Here is a 22,162-nt window from a genome sequence, read left to right on the forward strand (position 1 = left end):
TAAGTGAGGACCATTTTCATTTTTTTGTTTTGTGGACTGCCAGAGAAATCATTACCCAGCCTATTGGTAAAGAGTAGGCAGTTTGTTTTAGGGGCTACATTTGCAGCATAGCAGAACCTACTATAGGTTACTGACATGGTTTTCATAAATGCAAGGCTGCTTCTATATACCATCATAAGGCATTGCCCCGAGTATGTAGCAATGGATAGAGAAAAATAACACAATCCACTTTATGCAGATAATAAGCTTAGTTCTTGAAAATTAAAAGATAAGTGACAGACAGTACAAAGATTATACTGGCATCTATAGGTCTAACCCAGTCCTGAACAACCACCCTTTCTATAAAATACCTAATTAAGTGGTCATCCAACCTTCACTCGGATGTAGTGAGGGAGAACCCACTAATAATAACAGCTAACTTTATACAGTGTTTTAAGATCTGTATATTATATACATTGTATTATCTGTGTGTGTGTGTGTGTGTGTGTGTGTGTGTGTGTGTGTGTGTGTATTTATATATATATATATATTATCATCTGATCTGAGCTTCTCATTCTGTAGGTAGGTATTATTCCCATTTTATGGGAGTCTGTGAGCCTTACCGAGCTTGGGCAATTTGCCCAGAGTCACCTAGCTAGTAAGTGTAAGAGGTAGAATTTAAATGAGTTTTAAGTCTAGCACTGTAACCCTTATGCCCTCACTTCCCAAGGCAGCTCACTCTATTTTTGGAATCCCCTTATTCATGAGAAGCATCTTCCATTGAGCTGAAATCTGCCCCTCTAAAACTTCAAGCCATGTTTATGACCAAGCAGAATGATTTGAATCTCTCTTACACATGGAAGCTCTTGAAATCCTTAAAGAACACTATCATGTTTCCTTCCAACATCCAGATCTTCTTTTCTCCAGGCAAAATAAGTCTATAGGATGAAATGGTGGGTAAGGTTGTGATCTGTATTGGCCAAAGAGGTCTTCTTCTAGATACTATCTTGGATCTGCTACAGTCTTAAGGAAGGCCAACTGATAGAACACTGTGGAAATATCAAATTTACACGAACTGGTTCAACTATTCTGGAAAAAAAATAACAATTTGGACCTATATCCCAAAAGTAATTAAAATGTTCATCCACTGATCCCATGGGTGAATCCTACTAGACCTGTTCAAAGAAAAAGGTAAAAGGCTATATATAGCAGCCTTTTTTTGTTGTAGTGAAATACTAGAAATAAATGAGGCACCTATCAGTTAGAATGGTTGAGCAAATTAGGGTACATGAATGTAATGGAATATTGTTGCATTGTAAGAAATGACTAAAAGGGATGAATTCAGAAAAACTAGGGAAAACTTGTACAAATTGATATAGAATGAAGTATGCAGAACCAGGAAAACAAATTACACAATCCAACATCGTAAAGGAAAATAGCTCTGAAAGACGAGAACTTCAGTGAGCTCAATGTACAACCCTAACTACACAAACCAAAAAGGGGTCATACTTCTTATCTCTTGATGGAGATGGTGAATGAGAAGTGCAGGATCAGACGTGTTCAGACAGCAAGTCCAATGGAAGGATGTTTTATTTGACTATACTTAGTTGCTATCAGAGAGGATATTGAATTTGTTTATTTGTGGGTGAGAGAGAATATTTGTAAGTGCTATCAGAAAAAGAAAAGAATGTAAATAAAATATTTATATTAAAAAAGGCTATCACTCTTTGCAGATGATATGATAGTATATGTAGAGAAACCTAAAGAATCAACTAAAAAACTAGTTTAAATAATTAACAATTTTAGCAAAGTTGCAGGATAGAAACTAAACCCACATAAATCATTAGCATTTCTATATATTACTAACAAAATCAGCAGGAAGAAATAGAAAGAGAAATTCCATTTAAAGTAAGTGCAGGGGGCAGTTGGGTAGCTCAGTGGGTTGAGAGTCAGGCCTAGAGATGGGAGGTCCTAGGTTCAAATCTGGCCTCAGACACTTCCCAGCTGTGTGACCCTGGGCAAGTCACTTGACCCCCATTGCCTACCCTTACCACTCTTCTGCCTTGGAGCCAATACACCGAAGTTAAGGGTTTAAAAAAAAAATAAACTGCAGACAATATAAAATAGTTGGGTGTCTGCATGCCAAGACAAATCTAGGAATTACGTAAACACAATTACAAAACACCTTTCACACAAATACAGAGCTAAACAACTGGAAAAATACTAATTGCTAATGGGTAAGCTTACTCAATATAAAAATGGCACTTCTACCCGAATTAATTTACTTATTCAATGCAATTCCAAACTACCAAAAATTATTTTTAGAGAACTAGAAAAAATAATAAAATTTACCTGGAAAAACAAAAGGCCAAGGATATCAAGAGAATCGATGGGAAAAAATGTGAAAGTGTCTATCAATTGACAACTATGACACAAAAGGAAAATGTTAAATGTTGGAGATGTGGGAAAAATGGAACATGAATGCACTATTGGTGGAGTCAAGAATTAACCCAACTATTTTGAAGAGCAATTTGGAATGATGCCCATCCTTTGATCCAGCAATACTATTTACTAGGTCCGTATCCCAAAGAGATAAAAAAAAAAAAGGGGGGGGGGGGATGATCTATATGTACAAAAATATTTGTAGCAGCTTTTTTAGTGGTGGCAAAGAATCAAAAATCAAGCCCATCAATATGGAAATGGCTAAACAAATTGTGGTATACGATTGGGATAGTATTAGATTTTTGTTGTCTAGTCTTATTTGACTCTGTGACCCCATCTGGGGTTTTCTTGGCAAAGATACCGGAAATGGCTTACCATTTGTAATGGAATACTATTATTATGCAATAAGAAATGATGAGATGGTTTTAGAAAAACCTGGGAAGACTCATATGAACTGATGCAAAGTAAAATGAGCAGAACAAGGAAAACACTGAATGTAGTAACAGCAATATTGCACAATGATCAGCTGTTTATGGCTTTGCTATTCTGATCAATACAATAATTCAGGAAAATTTAAGGGCTTGACAATGAAAAATGCTATCCACCTCAAGAGACTGAAATGATAAAGTCTGAGTGAATATTGAAGCATAATTTTTGTTGTTATTTTATTTTTCTTCCCTTTTATTGGGCCGGGGGACAACATGCCTAATGTAGAAATATATTTTGCTTATTTCATATGTAAAACTGACAACACATTTGTTGCCTTCGCAGGGGGTGAGAAAGGGAGGGAATTTGGAACAAAAAAAAATTTTTTAATGAATGCTAAAGATAAATAATGAGCTTTTTAAAAAGAAGATAATAGAAGGAAGCCCGGGAAGAGATTGGGGCGGGGGAGGTCTTAAAATTATGTAGAATCGTGTACTTAAAAATGCTTGCTGAACTCAGATTCAGCTCCACAAGCAATTCTCCTTTTTTGTTTCTTATAAGGGGGAATTCATATTACAACAAAATAACAAATGTAAATGTAATTACAAATTGCATTTGACTTTATAGTTTATTTTTGTTGTCTTTAATGTATGTATGTATATATGTATATATGTATGTATGTATGTATTTTTGTATCTGTCTGTCTACCTACCTAAAAATGTCTACTACAGGCCACTTCTTTGTGTACAAATTGGTAAAAGAATTTCAAAAGGGAAATTTCAGGCGTTAAAAATACCATTCTGTGAGTAGGAAAACAAAGGCTTAAAATGCTTTGCCTAAAATGAAAAGAAACAAAGTCAAAAGGAGGACTAGAATTTGGGTTGCCAATATTATTGTGGTTGTGGCACCATTATTAGTAATACTAACAAATCCCTTGTTAAGGTCTTACTCTGATGTCTCATTGTGGCATGAAGATGAACTGGATTCCCAAAGGCTGGGCCAGCACAGAGCAAGCCCTGACAGGTTCTTCAAAGCTGGAAAGGCTTTGCATATGGGAACAGATAGACTGTATGACTGTTGTCTGAGGACTAGCCTGGTTAAGTGTTGGAAGGGGGATAAATTATTTTGGCCACAGCAATTTACTAAGATTCAGAGGGCTGCCATTTGCCCTAGCTGGGGACCACCCTCTTGGAATCATGGGATTTGTATCCAATATAACAACACCTAACCTTATTTATACCTTATCCCCCAATAATCCCTTACACCAGCCCCACCCTCTGCCATGCAAATTCTTGTCCTCCACCCTTCTGAGTATAGATTTAGAGTTTTGGTACCTTAGGACAACTAAAATCTAAAATTAAATGCTATCTGGTGCAGGTGTCACTGAGAATATATTAACTCCTAATTCCTGTCCCCTTAGAAGCTCTGCAGTTGAGTAGAGCCAAGCCTCCTCATTTTTTAATTCTGGTTAAAAAGAGTGATTCACACGGAGTAGGCATGGATGGTCTATGATCTGGCTCAGAGATATCAACTTATTATCTTTCCCCTCAAATCTACCTACTTTCCATATTTTCCTATTAAGTGATGAAAGGACCAACACTTTTAGTCAATCCCACTTCAGGGCCAAATGAGGTAATACTGTTAAGAGTGCTTGGCATACTGCCTGCAACAAAGCAGATGCTTAATAAATACTCATTTCCTTCCCCATCTTTGCCTACTCCCATTTTCTCTTACCTAAATCCAGATAGACTATTGCCAAGCAACTGCTGAATCTTCACTACTTCCCAACCTCTCACATCTATCCCCTTCTCTCTACCCAAAAAGCTACCAGGCCACTTCTGTTTGGACTCTTTTAATAACCTCCTAATTAGTGCTTGTTGTAGGAAGAATAGTTACTAAAGCCCCTTCACCCAAATGAGTAGACTGGGCTAGTTATTAAGGTATTGAAACCATCCTCCAAACTTAGCAAGCACATGAATCTATTGATTTGTAGCGAAGTCTCTAGATGCTTGACCAACAGACCACTCATGGAAATTTAAAGAGATATACTCAATGGAATATCCTTCTCCAGCTATGATTAAGTTAATATTTCTTTGTTCATTATTTAATGACCTATGAGTGTTTCTTTTTGATTCAAGATTAGACCTAGGGGCAGTCAGGTGACTCAGTAGACAGAGAGCCAGATCTGAAGATAAGAGATCCTGGGTTCGAATATGACCTCAGACACTTCTAGCTGTGTAATCCTGGGCAAGTCACTTAACCCTAATTGCCTAGCCCTTACTGCTCTTCTGCCTTGGAGATGATACCTATTATCAATTCTAAGATAAAAGGTCAGTTTTTAAAAAAATTGGACCTAAATTACCCATGAACCAACTTCAATCAAGTCTGGCCCAAGAGAATCTCAAAGCTTTAAGTTCCTTCATACTACTTATCCTTCAAAAAGCTAACAAAATTATTTTCCTAAAGCTCAGATTTAATCAAGGCATTTCCCTTTTCAAATTCTAGTGGCTCCCTAATGACTCTAAGATATATATTATTTCCTCTTTATCTCATCCCTTTAAGAGCACAGTAATACATCCATATAATTTATAAACAGGTATATACTCCAATATACATACTGTGGTGCATGCTCAAATTTTTTGCTGGGTGCAGGTCAAAGTGTAGTTACATGTAGTTTAGGATTAAATCATGGAACTCATATGTACAGAAATTAAAAAAAAAAGAATCCCTAAGATTTCTATAATGCTTTACAATTTTCAAAGTATTTTCACATTCCTTATTTCATCAGCTTTTTTTGTGATTTAAAACTAGAAATGCTCAAATACCAAGTTTTCCAAATAATCTAAGGGGTCTTCAGCTTTAGTTCTAAGCTCCCACAAAAAGAAAAAGACTTATTCAAAACCTGGGAGACTCAGACTTGCCTCTTCCAGCGAAGATAATCTATGACAGAAACTAAGCTAAACTTCACATAATGCTTAAACTAGCAAACTTGGAAAGTGATGGCCTATCTACATAGGGTCCAAAGTGTAGCAATGTGCCCCACTACAACTGCTTTTCAAGGAGTCCCAGCACCCTTCATTTCACTGATTAGGGGTTTCTCTTTTCAACACACAATTAGGCAGCAACCTCCAAAGACACAGAAGCCAGCCCAGTGTTTCTTATTAGCTGTCTAATCCAAAAGATTATCATGGGAACAATGACAGGTAAAAAAATTTGGGACTTCTTAATAGCTTTTGCTAATATAAACACAAAACTACAAAAAGTCCAGCTCCTGGAAGGAGCTTTACAAGAAGAATAGGGCTTATCTTAAATAGGCTGAATTTGCTCATTCACCTTGCACATGCTAGAGCTGCAATCAATCACTACTGATGGAATCAGTAATAGGATTTTGAATAATTTTTGTACATATTTATAATGACAAAAGCTAGAATGATTAGAACTTGTTCTCCCCCCCCCCACCCCAGATGATTAATCTCAGGGTTACACAGGTGATAAAGTGGTAGAACCAGAATTCAGGTCTACTGACTGGCTGGTCAGTCAATAATCCTTTTCTAAGGGCTTACTATATGCCCTTAGACTAAGCTTTGGGGACACACTTGCAATATTTAAAATAATTCACAAAGATAAAGCTTTTATAATCAGACTGTCCTGATGACTGGAGACTGTTTTTACAATTTTTTTTTACAATTTTACTTTTTTTTTTTTTAAACCCTTGTACTTCGGTGTATTGTCTCATAGGTGGAAGATTGGTAAGGGTGGGCAATGGGGGTCAAGTGACTTGCCCAGGGTCACACAGCTGGGAAGTGGCTGAGGCCGGGTTTGAACCTAGGACCTCCTGTCTCTAGGCCTGACTCTCACTCCACTGAGCTACCCAGCTACCCCCTGGAGACTGTTTTTATAAAGCTGGTTATTTCAGAAAAGTCACAGTCTTTACCCCCTTCTCTCCAGTTCTCTCCTTCTGCCCTCCTTCCCCATCCCCTACTTCTTTGGTTCTAGAAGCATGAGCAAATCAACTCTATTGTTTCTAGTGTGTAATTGGAATCTTGTATCCTTGAACTCCAATTCCCAGCATCCCATGTTCCTTCTCACATTATGTAGGGAACATATAAATCTGGTATAGCCCTGCCTCTCGTTCCCTCTTCTTGTGATCGCAGGCAGCTGTAGACTTGGGCTTTTTTGAGAGCCAGGAGAACTTACTCACATGGGTTTGCTTTTGTTGGTTAGTTTTTTTTACTTCTATTTCCTTTTTATTCCTTCTACTTCAAATGATTGTTTATAAGCTCTATAAAATATAATTCTTGGAGTGTTGGATATTAATTTAAATACTACTCTAGACAGGGTATGTCAATGTAGTTTATTATGATGGGAGTGGGAGAGGGGAGGGAGAGAGAAGGAAAGAGGAGAGAAAGAGAGAGAAAAACATGCTAGTTGAGGCTCTGTTTTAGGATCACAGACTTTCAGAGGTCTAAGAACACTTAGAGATTCAGAGATGCCAATTCAGCATCTCAGTTTTACTGAGGGAAGACAGAGGGTCCTGAGAGGTTAAGTAATCTTCCTAAAAACACAGTAAGTTGGGGGCACCAGAATCGAAATCTAACTTTTCTGATTCTGAATCCAATACACTTCTCATTCTACTGTTTTACTTCTGATGTTCCTTTAGGAGGAGAATAATCTTAAGAGCTATTTAGAGTGAAACATTAATTAGCAGGGACAAATTGATGTGACATGCATACATTTTATAGCAGGGCACTCTGAAAGCTTAGGCCCCAGAAATGGAGATGTGTATACTAAATAAAAGGATTCAGGTCTCTTCTTTGTTCACTAAGCCTCCTCCAGTAGGTGCCTCAATATCTCTTTCTCAATCCTTGGTTTCCCTTGTAAAACAAGGTAGCGCAGATAGGATGATGAACATAGCTTTTTCTTCCCCTAGAGGCCTTCATCTTTCCTATCAAGTCCAAGCAAACAAAGCCACAAGAACCGACCTATTTCCTATTTAGAGATGCCTGAATGAATGGTGTGAGAATGAGCTGTAGCAAAGACAGTCCCTTTCTCAAGTTTTCAAAGCAAAGTGTGAACAATCTGACAAGCATACATAAGGAGTCATTAACAAACTAGGCACTGTGGAATATACAAAACAAGAAAAAAAATAGACCAGTCACTCACAGCTTATTAGCTGACACATGCCTTGCTCTCTAGGAGCAAACTAGACATGTGACGCAGCTTTCAAGGCTATGCTCAAAAATCTTCAATAGTCCCTAATGACTGCCTGCCAATAAAAGTCCATTCCCTCGGAGTTTGAAGCTTGGCCTTAGAAAACCCTACATTGGCTGGCCAAACAAATCTACCCTCTAGCCTTGCCCATTGGGGTGCTTCTTCCCCCAACTCCAGTCTTTGTTCACACTACACCCCTCAGCAGAACCATCTTTCCTTGTACTCTGTGCTGTCACAATGGCAGGGTAGTTGTGAGCATTCTCTCTGTGTTTGTGTCTACATTATAAGCTCCATTAGAGTAGAAACCCATAAACACTACATAAAAGTGCTAGGAAAATTCATTTTTAACATTCACCTCAACCAGTCCTGTACAGTTAAATAGGGAAGGTTATAGCTTCATGAAAAAGTGTCTTTTAATCCTTAGATGAAAGTTTAAATTCACTTTAACATTTTTAGATAAAAAACATAGTCATTAGGAGAATCTCAGAAAGTAAACCTAATTGTGGGGAGGGAGTAGGAGGAAGAAAAACAATTCCCTTCCCTTAATCTGGCCACTTACCTGCAGCAAGTAGGCGGAGTCTTAAACCTGAGGGTCCAGTTCCATCTCTTAAAACATCCACACTTTCTGCATAGACATTTCCCAGGAAGCAGCTGAGGGGCATGCCTGGGGCCCTGAGGATCAGGAGCAGAATGAACACAAGTCTCTAAGCAAAGCCTCTTATAGATGTACCTTGAGAAGCAGCAAGGTGGTACAGTGGACAGAGTGCTAGGCCTGGAGTCAAGAAGACCTGAGTTCAAGTTCAGTCTTAGTAACTAGTTGACGCAAGGCAAATTACTTAATATGTTTGCCCCAGTTTCCTCAACTGTATGGGGATAACAACAACACCTACCTCCCAGGTCTGTTGTGAAGATTCTTTGAGATAATTTTGTAAAGTGGTTAGATTCTTACTAAATCATTATTCCCCTATTTGTTTACAAGTCTTCCCCATTAGTCTATAAGTTCTTTAAAGGCAGGGACTATTTTGTGTTTTTGCTTTTATTTGTATTTCTAGAACTTAGCATAGTGCCTGGCACACAACAGTCAATCAATAAATGCTTGTTGACTGACTGGTTGATTATGGAAGAATCATTTACTTGTACAGACAATTGGTGAGAGTGTCTAAAACAACTTGCTTGATACACAAGTGTGTATTCACCACCAGATGGCGATGCCTAGGCAAAGGCAGGACCTGGAGGCTTCTCAGTTAAGCACAAGAGCAACTGCCAGTCAAGAGGAAATCCCAGTGTTGTAAAGTATTTAGAAGGTGGCCAGTCTAGCCAGGACTGGACACCTCACACTTGCAAATTTCTTTAGAGTTACAGAGTACTTCTCCATCTGTCATTTCACTTCACAGAACTATGGGAGTTGGAATTGAAAGGGACCTGCTGACTTGCCCAAGATTTTTCCTAGTTCAGATGTTAGTGACTAGAACAGCTTTCCTTTTACCCAACCAAGCCAAAGACAATGAATATAGGTTGTTCCCTAAGACACCAGACTAGTCTTTCTGGGTAAATTTTCACTTGCAAACAAGATTTGAAAGTACAGAGGACTCTGTTTTTATGTATGGGTTAAAAAAACAATTCAGCACCCAAGTCCCTCCCAAACAAACATCAGGATAAGTCCTACCTGCCAGCCAAGCTAGGCTACTCTCTGACCTTTGTCATTCTCAAGATAAGCAGAACAGAATTTCCATTGGGAATGTATCACAGACTATTATGAGTTATTCTGAGGGGAATGACCCCACCACCACAGAAGTCTAAGTCTTTTGGAACAGGACTACTTGCCTTCAAATGGCAGCAGTCCAGACAACTCATCTGGGCTGTTCTGATATTGTGATCAGATCCAGAATGATTTCCCTAACATCAGGACATGAGACTGGACTCTAAACAAGCACATCTTGAAGCTTTTCCCCAGTGCTTTGTCCTCTAAGGAGGGAAGCTGGTTTTTGAAAATTTCTTTTTAGCTATTCTTTGCATCCACTATTTTTAGTTGCTTGTTTCACTTTAACCTTTTTTCTTGTCTCCCCACCCCCACCCCCGCCTTTTTTGGGGGGAAGGAGGGGTATAGGATAGTAAGGACTCAGGACCTTATAAGCCCGAGGCAAATGGAATGTGGGAATTCAATAAAATTTTGTTTCTTCTTGGGGGGGTCAGCCCATGAAATAGACATGGTCTGTGGGCATCTAAAGTTTGGAGGGGGGGGGGTCCTGAATCACAGGTTATATGCTATAATATAAGTTATGTCAAACTTCACAAAACATGACAAGACTATGGATCATGGAAGGCTATTATAATAGTACAAGTGAGAGATGATAAGATGTCCTGAACAAGGATGATGAGAATACATGAAACAGGAAAGCTGTGAGAGACAAAGACTTAACCTGACAGCATTTGGGGGTTAAGAAGAGGTAGAGACAGAAATTATGTTCTAATTTTTAAGCTGGGAGACCTAAGAGGGTAGGAATGACAAAGAGAAATCGAGATGTTAAAAGTAAGTACAGGTGTTTTGGGGATGATGAAGATGAGTGGAATTCTCTGCCTTAGCTCTAGCATCCCCTCCTAAATGAGGTATTTCCTGAAATTATGCTACTTTCTCCCAATATGACTTCATTTTGAGCATCTTACGTTGCTTCCTCCCCAGTAAAATGTATGTTCCCTGGGGGCAGGGACTGTTTTGTTTCTATCTTTGTATTTCCAGCATCTAGCACACCTAGTAGGTGTTTAATATATGCTTGACAATAGCAACCCATGGTTTAGAGCAGTGATGGTGAACCCTTTAGAGACCTTAGAGACCAAGTGCCCAAATTTTGATTTCCCATGCTGCCCGTGAGCCTCCTGCCTTACCTTAGACAGGGGAGGAAGTGCTCCCACTGGGCTGCTGGGCAGAGGGGCAGGTCATGTGAGAAATGTCCTCAGATGTGCATGGAGAGGGGGAAGGGAGCAGCTTCCTCCCCCCACCCCCCAGCACGTGTGCCATAGGTTCGCCAACACAGGTTTAGAGAATGGCTAAATAAATGTGTGGTGCATGATTGTAATGGTATATTACTGTGCTAAAAGAAACAATACAGATGATAAATTCAGAGAAGCCCAGAAAGATATCATGAGAACTGATGGAAAGCCAAAAAAACAAGACCATGATAACTATGATAACTACAAACCACCACACAAAAAAAACCCTCCTACAACTGAAAGCCAATGTTGCAAAATTATAAACAAACATGCCTTGAAAAGCTATGCAAAGATATTAGCACAATGCACATATTTTCAAGACTTTTCCATGTACTGCTCAGTCATGCTTTGAGTCTTGTTATCTTCCACTAGATACTCTGCTGAGTTTGAACTTTACCCTCAGTAGGCTCCCCCAGGAGGAAAGTCACCTCTGCCCACTCTGCCTGGAGGCTGGAAGGTAGGGCAAAACCCTCCCCTCCAAACCTCCCTTGACAGAGGGCTCAGAAATTCCAGTTACTTCTTTGTCTCTCCCCAGGGCATTCTATCAATGTCACTCCTCTAAGCCTGTGCCCTTGGGCATGCCCATCCTTCTGGTCCTCTTTGGTTTCCCTTTGTATATTGCCCTTTCCCTTCAGAAAGTAAGCTCCATGAGGGCAGGGCCTGCCTTTCTTTAACTGACATTCCCTGGGCTTAGCACAGTGCCTGGTACAGGATAGGATTGATAAATGTGCTTTACAGTGTGTAATGCAGGTTTTCCTCTTTTTTATCTTGAATCAATAAAAAAAAAAATTTTAAGTCTGTCATATAATTGGTTCAAGGTAGCATTATACAGTAGAAAAGTCATTGGACATGGTGTCAAAAGACCTGGTTTCCAATCCTAGCTGACCTGTCATCTTAGACAAATCATTTTACTTCCATAGGCCTTATTTTCCTGATCTATAAAAGGAGCAGGTTGATGAGAGAGCCCCTAATTTCCCTCTCAGCTTTCACTCTATCACTTTTATAAGCTGGGGAAGAACAGGAAGCCTTTTAGCCAACCAAAGGTAACCGGTCCTCTCTTCTCCTGGCTTACCTGGTATCCTGCAAGCTATTTCCATTATAGATATACATGCGTTTCACAGTTGCTCCGTGGGGAATCTGAAGAGAAGCCAGGCCATGGGCAAAATTAGGCTGCAAACACAAAAGACAAATTTTACTAAGCTTATTGCCATCTTTTGAGATTCAGTACCTGCTAACAAAGTTAACAACACCAGCACCACTCCACATACAGAAAAATCAGAAATGTATTATAAACTCAGAAGTAGAAATGATGCTTATCTTTTTTTTTTTTGAAGCAAGGTAACTACTCTTTTCCACAAAAAGAAACATATATATGTTCCTTTAAAACAGAGGTTCTCAATTTTTTGGTCTTAAGACCCCTTTACAATTCTTAAAAATTACTGAGGATCCCAAAGAGCTTTTGGTTATGTAGGTTACGTTTATGTTTTTATCAGTTTTTAAAACTGAAAACTGATAAAATTGAAAAATATTAATTCATTTAAAAATAACAATAATAAACTATTACATGCTAATGAGCAATACACACTTTAAAAAAACCCTTACCTTCCATCTTAAAATCAATACTATGTATTGGTTCAAAAGCAGAAGAGAAGTAAGGGCTAAGCAATGAGGTTAAATGACTTGCCCAGGATAATTAGGAAATCTCTAGGACCTCCCAACTCCTAGGGCCCTGGCTCCCAATCTGTTGAGCCAACTAGCTGCCTCCTGAATAACATATTTTTAAGAAAATAATTGTCTTCAAAAATGAGTGAAAAGAGTTGCACTGTTTTACATACTTTTGAAAATCTCTTTTAATTAAATTAAAATGGATTCTCATATTTGCTTCTGCATTCAATTGTTGTGACATTATTTTAGTTGAAGTATATGAAGATAATCCAGCCTCACACAGATATGTAGTTGAGAAAGGGAGAAGTAATAACATGCAAGTATCATTTTGATATTATTATGAAAATGTTTTTGACCATATGGAACCCTAAGGGATCCACAGGCTACACTTTGGAAATTACTACTTTAAACAAAGGTGAACTTCCCCCAAAAAAAATTAGAGAGGGGTTTTCAGATTACAAAAAAAGATTAACCACAGAGTTATTTTTAAAAAGAAAGTTCCCTTAGCCTATTTAATTGTGAGAAGATGGGAAGGGATCAGTAAGAGCCACAGGCCACTGAAAATTTAGAAAATAAAACCTTTCATACTATATTGTATACTCTGTGTGTGTTTGTGTATGGGTGGGTGGGTGGGGAGGAGCACATTTTACTTTAAACTTCTTTTCATTAATACATCTATTGCTTAAAGCTGGCCACATCAATATTATCAGTATCACTAAGGAAATAGTTTTCCTTAAGTTCTCCCACTGGTTTGGAAAAGCCAACCTTAAGAAAACTTGTTAAAGAACATGATATACCTGGGGGCAGCTAGGTGACTCAGCAGATTGAGAGGCAGGCCTAGAGATGAGAAGTCCTAGATTCAAATATAGCCCCAGACACTTCCTAGTTGTATGACCCTGGGCAACTCACTTAACCTTAGCTCCTTGCCCTTACAGCTCTTCTGCAATACATAGTCTTGATTCTAAGACGGAAGGTAAGGGTTTAAAAAAAAAGAACATGCTATACCTCTTTTCTCCTTTCTTCCTGCTTTCAAGATGAATCTGACAAACCATGCCCAAATATTTATTAAGAACTTCCTGGGTGCTTGGTTCTGTGCACAGGAAGGAGGCATGGTCCCTTAGTTCATGGTGCAGTAGAGGGAGATTAAGCACACACATGTTAAAACAAAGTCCAAAAGCAAAAGTACATAAGAGAACATCGCTGTATGAGATGGGGAAATTGCTTTCATCTAAAGGAATTGAGAAAAAGAATAAGTAGTGTCCCTGAGAGTTCAATGAATTCATCAGAGACAAGGTTACTGTTTAAAGCAAGATACGTTAAAAAAGCATGTTAACATGTATCCCTGAGCAAAAGAATTAATAATGTTAAATTTAAAAGCTAAGAAATGAAAAATAAGTCTTTTCTGGTTTGATATTGATCCATTAAATTCTCTGAAGTCACATTCTATCCAGACACTCTTAATATCTTAGCAACATTAGAAACACAGAATTCCTGACCTCATATTTTGGCGCTTCAGTCCATGAGTCTAATTGAAAAGAGAAAGATAATCCTCTAAAGTTGAGGTGGAAAAGTTGCTCAGCTGAGTTGTACACTGGAAAAGAAGGGAAATCAAGTTGTTGATTGGAACCCAAGTTCCATCTGAATGGTGAAGCCACTTTTACTATGCTTTGCCTAATCTATGACTAACAGGGGTTGGGGAGTAGGGGTGTTAACAACAGGATCTGCAGTCACAGATTTGCTTGTGTGACCAGCTCCGAGTCCAGGTTTTCACCTATAAGATGGGGCGGCTACTACTTGCTCTTTCTACTTTGCAGGGGTGTGGTGAGGACAGGGTTAGATTGAGAACATCAAGTGCTTTATCAATGGGAATGCCTGAATCAAACATAATCTTTTATTAATTTTTTTCAAGCCAGACTGAATTGTAATGAAACCTCAATTACTAAATTCACTGTCCTGAGCTGTTGTTGCCTAGTTAGTTACCTTTTTGCCCAGGACTGCTTACCTCCTGGATGGGTTGCTCCAAAGGACTGATCAATCTGTTCAATAGTTGGAGCTATCGCCTGAGAGTTAAAATGGACACCACTGAAAAACAAAAAAGCCCCTTTAAGAGCTCTGAAACCTTACAGTTTGTGAGTTATCAGGGTTGCAAAATGTACTCTAAAAAACAAAACAGATGCCAGTTCAGACCTGAATTCAAGTATTAAAGTAAGTCACTTACAAAAGCTATTTTTGTTATGATTCAAATGTGATTTCATTGGTGTTAAAAGAACATTTTGGTGTGTAAATTCCCCTCACCTGATACAAGGCTGCAATTATATGTGTGTAACAGTCTGGTTTTTTTTTTTAATCCTTAATTTCTGACTTAGAAACAACCGAGACAGTGGGGCAAGGGTTAGACAATTAGGGGTAAGTGACTTGCTCAGGGTTATAGTGCTAGGAAGTGTCTGAGGTCAAATCTGAACCTCACTCCTTCCAAATCCAGGCCTGAAGCTCTATCCACTATGCTACTTTAGCTGATCTGTGTAACATAAAGTCTTAAGAGAGAAAGATTTGGGGGCACAGAAAGGGTAAGCGATTCGCTCAGAGTCACAAAGCCAATAATTATCAGAAGATTTGAGCTTAGCCTTCTCAATCCAAGTTTCTAGTCACCGTATCACACTGCCCCTCATGCAAGACTTTTAAGCATCAGAAAACAAAGACTGTATTCACCAGCTATCCTTCAGGGGTTCCTGTGGTACATTATACTCTTTTTTTGGGGGGTACATTATACTCTTGATGCTTGACAGAATGAAGGATAAGCTGGTCTTAGTCCAGTGGAATTTCAAATAGTAAAACACAGGGACACAGAGAAAGATTGGCTCGGGTAGGTAAATAAGACTGGCCCATTTTTATTTTGTTGGGCCCCACAACCAACCATTTTTTTTTTGAAAAGACTATGTTACACCAATAAGAGGTGCAAGAATCTTTAAAAAGGGGAATGTATCAGTCGAGCAGTTCATTTGCTTGACAGGTATTAGAATAATCCATTAGACATAAATTGAGGTGGGGGCAGTTGGGTGGTTCAGTGGATTGAGAGTCAGACCTAGAGATGGGAGGTCCTAGGTTCAAATCTAGCTTCAGAAACTTCCTAGCTGTGTGACCCTGGGCAAGTCACTTAACCCCCATTGCCTAGTCCTTACCACTCTTCTGCCTTGGAGTCAATACATAGTATTGACTCCCAGACAAAAAGGTAAGGGTTTCAAAAAAATTAAATTAAAATAAAATAAATTGAGGAAGTGGAAAACAGGAGGGGACAGAAAATTTTGAGGAAATGAATCTCTGAGAAGGAAAGTGTTTGTGAAGTGACATGGTGGTTAACCATGGTGTTAAAGAGATCTAAGAGCACAGAAGGAAAGAAGTATGATCTTTGGGCAGAGAGGGAAGAGTAGAGGAGTAGAGGAATGAACTATACTCTGGCTGGGGCAGAAGGAAAATGAGAATAGGGAAGGAAAACATTTCAGTACAACTATTTGGATCTCTGCACCTCTTTTTTTTGTCTTTTAAGATTAGATTCTTAAGAGGTTGACTTTCTTTCTTACAAAGTATGGCCTAAATTTAATTAAAATGAGAATTTCCCCATAAAACAGAATTAAATTAAATGATTTACATTAGACTCTGGTCTGACCTTGCAACGTGTGCAGATCCTCAGAAAGTCCAGAGATAGGGGTGTGAGTCCCAAGTGAGACCTTCAAGTATTGTACTGCAGGGGCAAATGAATGCTACTATCAAGAAACATGCTCATGTTTACATGCAACTGGCGGGGAAAAAGTCAAATAAAATTTATTTTTAAAAAGATTTTTAAAATGTTGATAGATACAATCAACCCTGGATGGCTATTTAGTGTCCCAAATGGCCTAGAAGACTGTTTCATAAGATGGATTTGAGCATTTTGGGTTGTAAGGATGACAAGAGACAGTCTCAGGCCATACCGATCTTATAGATGTGACTAGCCTAGGCTCACTGCTCTGGGGAGAAAAGGGAAAACATATAAACAGAACTAGTTTGTTATGAGGATGATACACCAGCTCTATTTGAGACTTACCAATATTTTAACTTCACTTTAGTCAAGTCATAAACTTCAATTACCTAAAAGACAATACATTGGACATTTAAGAAAAATGGTTATAAGCATAAGTTAGTATGATTAGACTTAAAAAAAAAACAACAGAAATTTTTAGAATACTCATCAGAATCAACAATTGACAAATATTCTCTTTAGGAAATAGTTTTGTGTGAAATAAGACCTTCTGTCTCAACCTAAAGTGGGGAAAAACCCTAATTCCAATAATCATGATAATGCAGAAGCAGGAATCCATCTTCTACTAAGCTATATAAATAAATGCCCTTCATGTAATGGCTTAGTTTCTTTATATTTATCCCAAAATTTGGTTCCTAAATAGAAGATAATGGGGGTGGGGAGTGGGGGAGGAACGGGGAGAACTTTTGTAGACATTCAATCTAAAATACCCTTTCCCTGTAATGACAATTAGAGACTGGACCAGTGATTTTTTTGAATAAATGAAAAAGTCTTATTAGATGCCTACTGTGTGCAAAGCACTGTGTGAAGCCCTGGAAATACAAATAGATCAGATGGTCCCTACTCTCAAGGAGCTCACCTTCTTACAGGAGGCAACAATACACAGAGTAGGTTTTAGCTGCAAGTCAGATGGAAAGGTCCTTAGGGTTGGTGACAAAGCAGTAACACATTGTTATTTCTACTGATAAAGCCAACTACTGCTGATATTGAGCCACTTGACTGTGCCAAGTCCTTTGGCGGTGAAGACTTGATTTTCTAGATCCGTTAGTAGCTGTGATGGCTAAACTTGTATAAGCATTTGCCAGGTAGCAACTCCTAACTGAAGAATCTCCCTCCAGCTGTGCAGAGCAGCACCTTCTATCAAGAACACTGAAGGGTGAAGGCCTTGCTCAGGATAACTCAGCCAGTATGTGTCAGAGGTGACTGGACTTCAACCTAGCTCTGTCTTCTTGTCTCCAGGCTTCCCACTACCTCCTTCTGCCTTTTGATAGAAAATGAAATTCATCCAATCAATGAAATAAAATCCTCTCAAATGTGTATCTTGAAGATGAATATTTCCTCTTTATTTCTATAGCTACTACACTAGGCTCTACTACCATAACTGAGGATCTTGATCACACAAATCACACTGAGTAGAAAAATCATTTCAAAACATCCTGCTTTAAATATCCAGTTTGTTTTATTAGGAATTCAGTCACATTACATTAGCATAGGAAGAGTTCCACTTATATATGTGCCTATTATTCTCTCTCTCTTAAATCTTAAATAGTAACAACTTGGTTAGGTAATCAGGATCACAGAGTTTGGAAGTGTATGAGGTCAAATCTGAACCCAGTTCCTCCTGACTCCAGGTGTGGCTCTATGTCCATTGTGCCCTACTATTCTCTTGAAACCCAGATTAATGGTACAGTCTTACCCAAAAGGAAATCTTGGTGTTACAAACCTAAATAAACTGGAATTTGCTCATAATTATGGAGGTACATAGTCCTGACTTCTGATATCTTGAGAGTGATAATGACAAATTCAGTAACCATTTGCTAAATGCCTATTAAGTGCTAAGCATTAGGGTAGTATTTCAGAAAAGATAACCCTTGCCTTCAGGGAATGTTGGCAAACCTATGACATGCTTATCAGAGGGGGCTATTCCCTTCCCCCTCTCCACAAAGGCCTGAGGACATTTCTCACAGCACCCACCCTTCTGCCTAGCAGCCCAATAGGAAGGCTTCCTCCCTCCCCTATCTGGGGTAAGACAAGAGGTTCACATGTGGTGTGAGGGCTACAGTTTGGGCACTTGGTCTCTAAAGATCCTAAAAGGTTTGCCATTATTGGTTTAGGTGGAGGGCAAGAAGCTATACCAAGCTAGTGATAAAATCAGAGGATTTTGAAATGGAATTATTTAATTCAATCTTTTTATTTTACAGAGGAAAAATGGAAACAGAGTTTATGTAAATCTCTTAAGTTCATACAAGTGCTGAGAGGCTGAGTTCACACCCAGGCTTTCTGACTTCCAATTCACTGCAAAGCAAAGTCCAGATTATAAGTTGAAGGTATAGAGCTGAAGTGCTCAGAGGAATAGATGATTGATTCAATTTGAGTCAAACAAACATTTGTTAAGCTTTTGTTATATATTAGGTGATCAGGATACAAAGACAGAACTAAGACCACACTTGCCCTTGAAGGGTTCACCTGGTACAGGATTACAGAAACCATTAGCCTCTTCTAGCTGAGCATGCAATGGGTTAAGTCTGTGATGCTGGGTCCACAGGGCAAGTTTATCACCAGCTCACAGTACAAAGTCATCCTTAAATCAATAGCCAGGTACATTCTTGGAAAAGAGGTTCAAGCCAAAATATATAATTTAAACCTAGCTTTCCCCAAAAAATGTTAACTTAAGACAGTGACATCTGATTTTTAATAGCAGTAACAATAAACATTCTATTTTGTCAACTATAAATAACACAGTGTTAGATTTTGTAAAGTACAAAGTGACTATTATCCATGGACTCTTCTATAGTAAAGTCTATGTCGGGTAGAAGAGTTCTAGTCAGGAGTAAACAGATGATAGATGAGGAGACAGAGGGTGCTGTACAAACTCTGAATTTGGAATTAGGAAACCTGGTTTCACAATCTGGCTCCTGACCCACAGTATCTATGCACTTCTAGACACATCGCTTGCTTTCTCTGAGTTTCAATTTTCCCATTTGTAAAATAAGAGAGTTGAACTTGAAGTCCTCTCAGTTCTAATATGCTATGACTTTAGATGATCTGTGTCAGAGAGACACAGATGATGGAAGAGTCCTGTATATATACCAGGAAGCAGAGGTTGTACTGCTTGTTGTAAATGCTTTAAGGAATAACATGAGTGCAAATAACAAGATACTATAAGTTTAAATCAATAAAGTAAACACTGTATTAAGAGTCTGACTGGTCATAGCTTCAACATACAAAATGGTTCTCCATGTTTGAAAATGATCCTGTTGATGGCTATATAAAAGTCTGGCTGTGGTTAAAAAGGCCTTATGAACAAATAAAGACCACTCATTAGGTTTATTCATTTATTCAACAACTAATTTCTGAGTGTTTACTGGGCATACGGTTCACAGAAGCTGCCCATGGACAGGCCCACACCATTTAAAATTGCCCATGAGTAGGGCCATAAAATTAACTTGCCCTATCCCTCTCCTTTAGCAGCTTCTCCCCTATCCTATAGGTGCCTAGCATATAACTGAATTTAAAAGAGATGTGTTAGCATCTCATCATTAAGGAATTTGTCTTGCTATGGCTATAGACAGATGAACCAGCTAAAGAAGTAACAGCAGAGAAGAGATCTTTGTTACCTGGAGAGCTGGTCACCTTTATGACATCATAAAGGAGACAGGATAGAATAGAAAATGAACTTGTCTTAGGGTCAGAAGACATGAGTTCAATTATGAGTTTCAACACAATCAATCAACAAGCATTTGTTAAGCACCCACTATGTGCCAGATCTGGTGCTAGCAATAAAATCCGAAGAATGAAATCCTACTCACAAAGTTTACCTTTTTTAAAATTTAATTCTTATTTTATTTTTTCCTCAATTACATGTGAATAAAAAAATTTGACACAAGAAATTTTTTTGAGTTCCATATTCGCTCTGTCCTTCCCTTCCCACTTCCTCGAGAAGGCAAGTAATTTGATATAGATGGTGCATGTGCAGCCATGCAGAACATTTCCATATTAGCCAAGTTGCAAAAAAAAGACCAAAAAATACCAAGGAATATAACGAAAGTTTAAAGAGTAGAACTTCAATCTGCATTCAGAGTGTACATTCTAATGAGACAGGTTCATCTAAAAATATATACAGCATTTACAGAATAAATGCAAATATGTACAGAATAAGTCATATAAGGAAGTAGTTTGGGAGGAAAGGGACATCAGGAAAGGCTCCACAGAGAGGATAGTGCTTGGAGTCTTGAAGGAAGAGAGTGATTCTACAAGACAGATAAAAGAGGGAGGGAGTGTAATGGGAGGCATGAGGACTAGGCAATCAGCATGAAGGCACAGAGTTGGGATATGTACTGTCATTTATGAAAAACGGAGAGTTTAGTTTGGCAGGATGGCAGAGTGTGGGAGGGGAGTAATGTCCAATGAAGCTGGCAAGATAAGACTTGGGCCAGTTTGTGTAGGGCTTTAAAAGCTAAATAAAGATTTTAGAGTCAATAAAAAAGTTGCAGCAGTTGAAAGAGGAAAAATTATACACTAAGATTTGCTTTTAAGAAAAATTCCTTTGACAGCAGTATATAGAATGGTGTAGAACAATAATTGGAACTTTTTAGGGACCCATGCCATGCCCCCCCACTGCATGCCAGTGCCCACCCCACCATTGTGTGCCATGCCCCGCCCCCAAATGTGTGCAGGGGTGTAGCCGAGGATACCAGTATGTATAATTAGAGGAATAGATCTTCATTACCTTCTTGGAGGTAACAGGGTTCTTAGTACAATTTCTACATGGCAAAAAGGGTCAGTGACCCAACCCTTATCAAAGCACTTTGGGCCTGGGGATATTCAAAGTGAAAGGCTGCCCCCCAGAACTGGAGTGGGTGCAAATTTCCTGGAAGCCATCTGGTAGGCTTTTGAGGCATTTGGACAGTATAAAGTTGAAACAGCTAACTCCTGGATTGATATTGGAGAGATAAGAAAGTGAAGTACAGCAGGAGTAATGTCCTGAGAAATACCTGAGAAACAGAGGAAATGGAGGTCATTGAAGGCAAGGAAGAGGTCTGGGAGGGTTAAGACACAAGAAAAGGTGAAATGATAGGAGGTTACAATCACAGAATGGAATATCAGAATTTCTAAATGAAATAAGTAGAACATTTCTGGGTAATGATATCAGTCCAGTGGAATGAAAGTTATGAGAATTTAAGAAGGCTGAGGAATTGGGAGGATAAGAAATTTGAGGGAACATCTATTATCTATGTGAATATTAAAATCTGCTAGTAAATGGGTAGAACTCAGGGGGTAGAGGAAAATGGTAAGCCAGGTGCTAAATTCCTTGAGAAAAGAGGGGAAATGATCTTAGGGAGACTGGCTAGAAAATTCTGATTGAATGGATTTCAAATGACAAAAGGTTGCTGAGTGATAGAGTTTGTAAAAGAGGCTCTAAATGACAGTAAGAAACAAGGAACATTTCAACTCCTCTAGGACCAGTGTAATAGGAGAGGGTATGTGAGAAAGTACAGCCAGTCCTGTAAAGGCTAGCCAGTAATCTTGGGCATGTCTTCATTTCTCTAAACATCAGTTTCTTTAACTGTAAAATGAGGATAATACTACTAGGACTATGTCATAGGATTATTGTGAGGAAAACACCCCATAAACTTTAAACCACTAAAGAAATAG

General features: G+C 38.7%; 1 protein-coding gene across 2 annotated transcripts in view; it reads right to left on the reverse strand.

Annotated features, from left to right (window-relative positions):
* PHAF1 (phagosome assembly factor 1) overlaps positions 1-22,162 on the reverse strand; it is a 63,113-nt gene that overhangs the window by 18,412 nt on the left and 22,539 nt on the right. For both annotated transcript variants that reach the window (XM_044663230.1, XM_044663229.1), the window contains 5 exons: positions 16,793-16,836; positions 14,714-14,793; positions 14,208-14,302; positions 12,119-12,216; positions 8,618-8,730 (listed from right to left, as the gene is read on the reverse strand). In XM_044663230.1, coding sequence (XP_044519165.1) covers positions 8,618-8,730; positions 12,119-12,216; positions 14,208-14,302; positions 14,714-14,793; positions 16,793-16,836 — 430 coding nt within the window. The remainder of the gene's footprint in view (positions 1-8,617; positions 8,731-12,118; positions 12,217-14,207; positions 14,303-14,713; positions 14,794-16,792; positions 16,837-22,162) is intronic.

The sequence above is a fragment of the Gracilinanus agilis genome, chromosome 2 (assembly GCF_016433145.1).
Source record: "Gracilinanus agilis isolate LMUSP501 chromosome 2, AgileGrace, whole genome shotgun sequence".
In the NCBI taxonomy this organism is placed as follows: Eukaryota; Metazoa; Chordata; class Mammalia; order Didelphimorphia; family Didelphidae; genus Gracilinanus; species Gracilinanus agilis.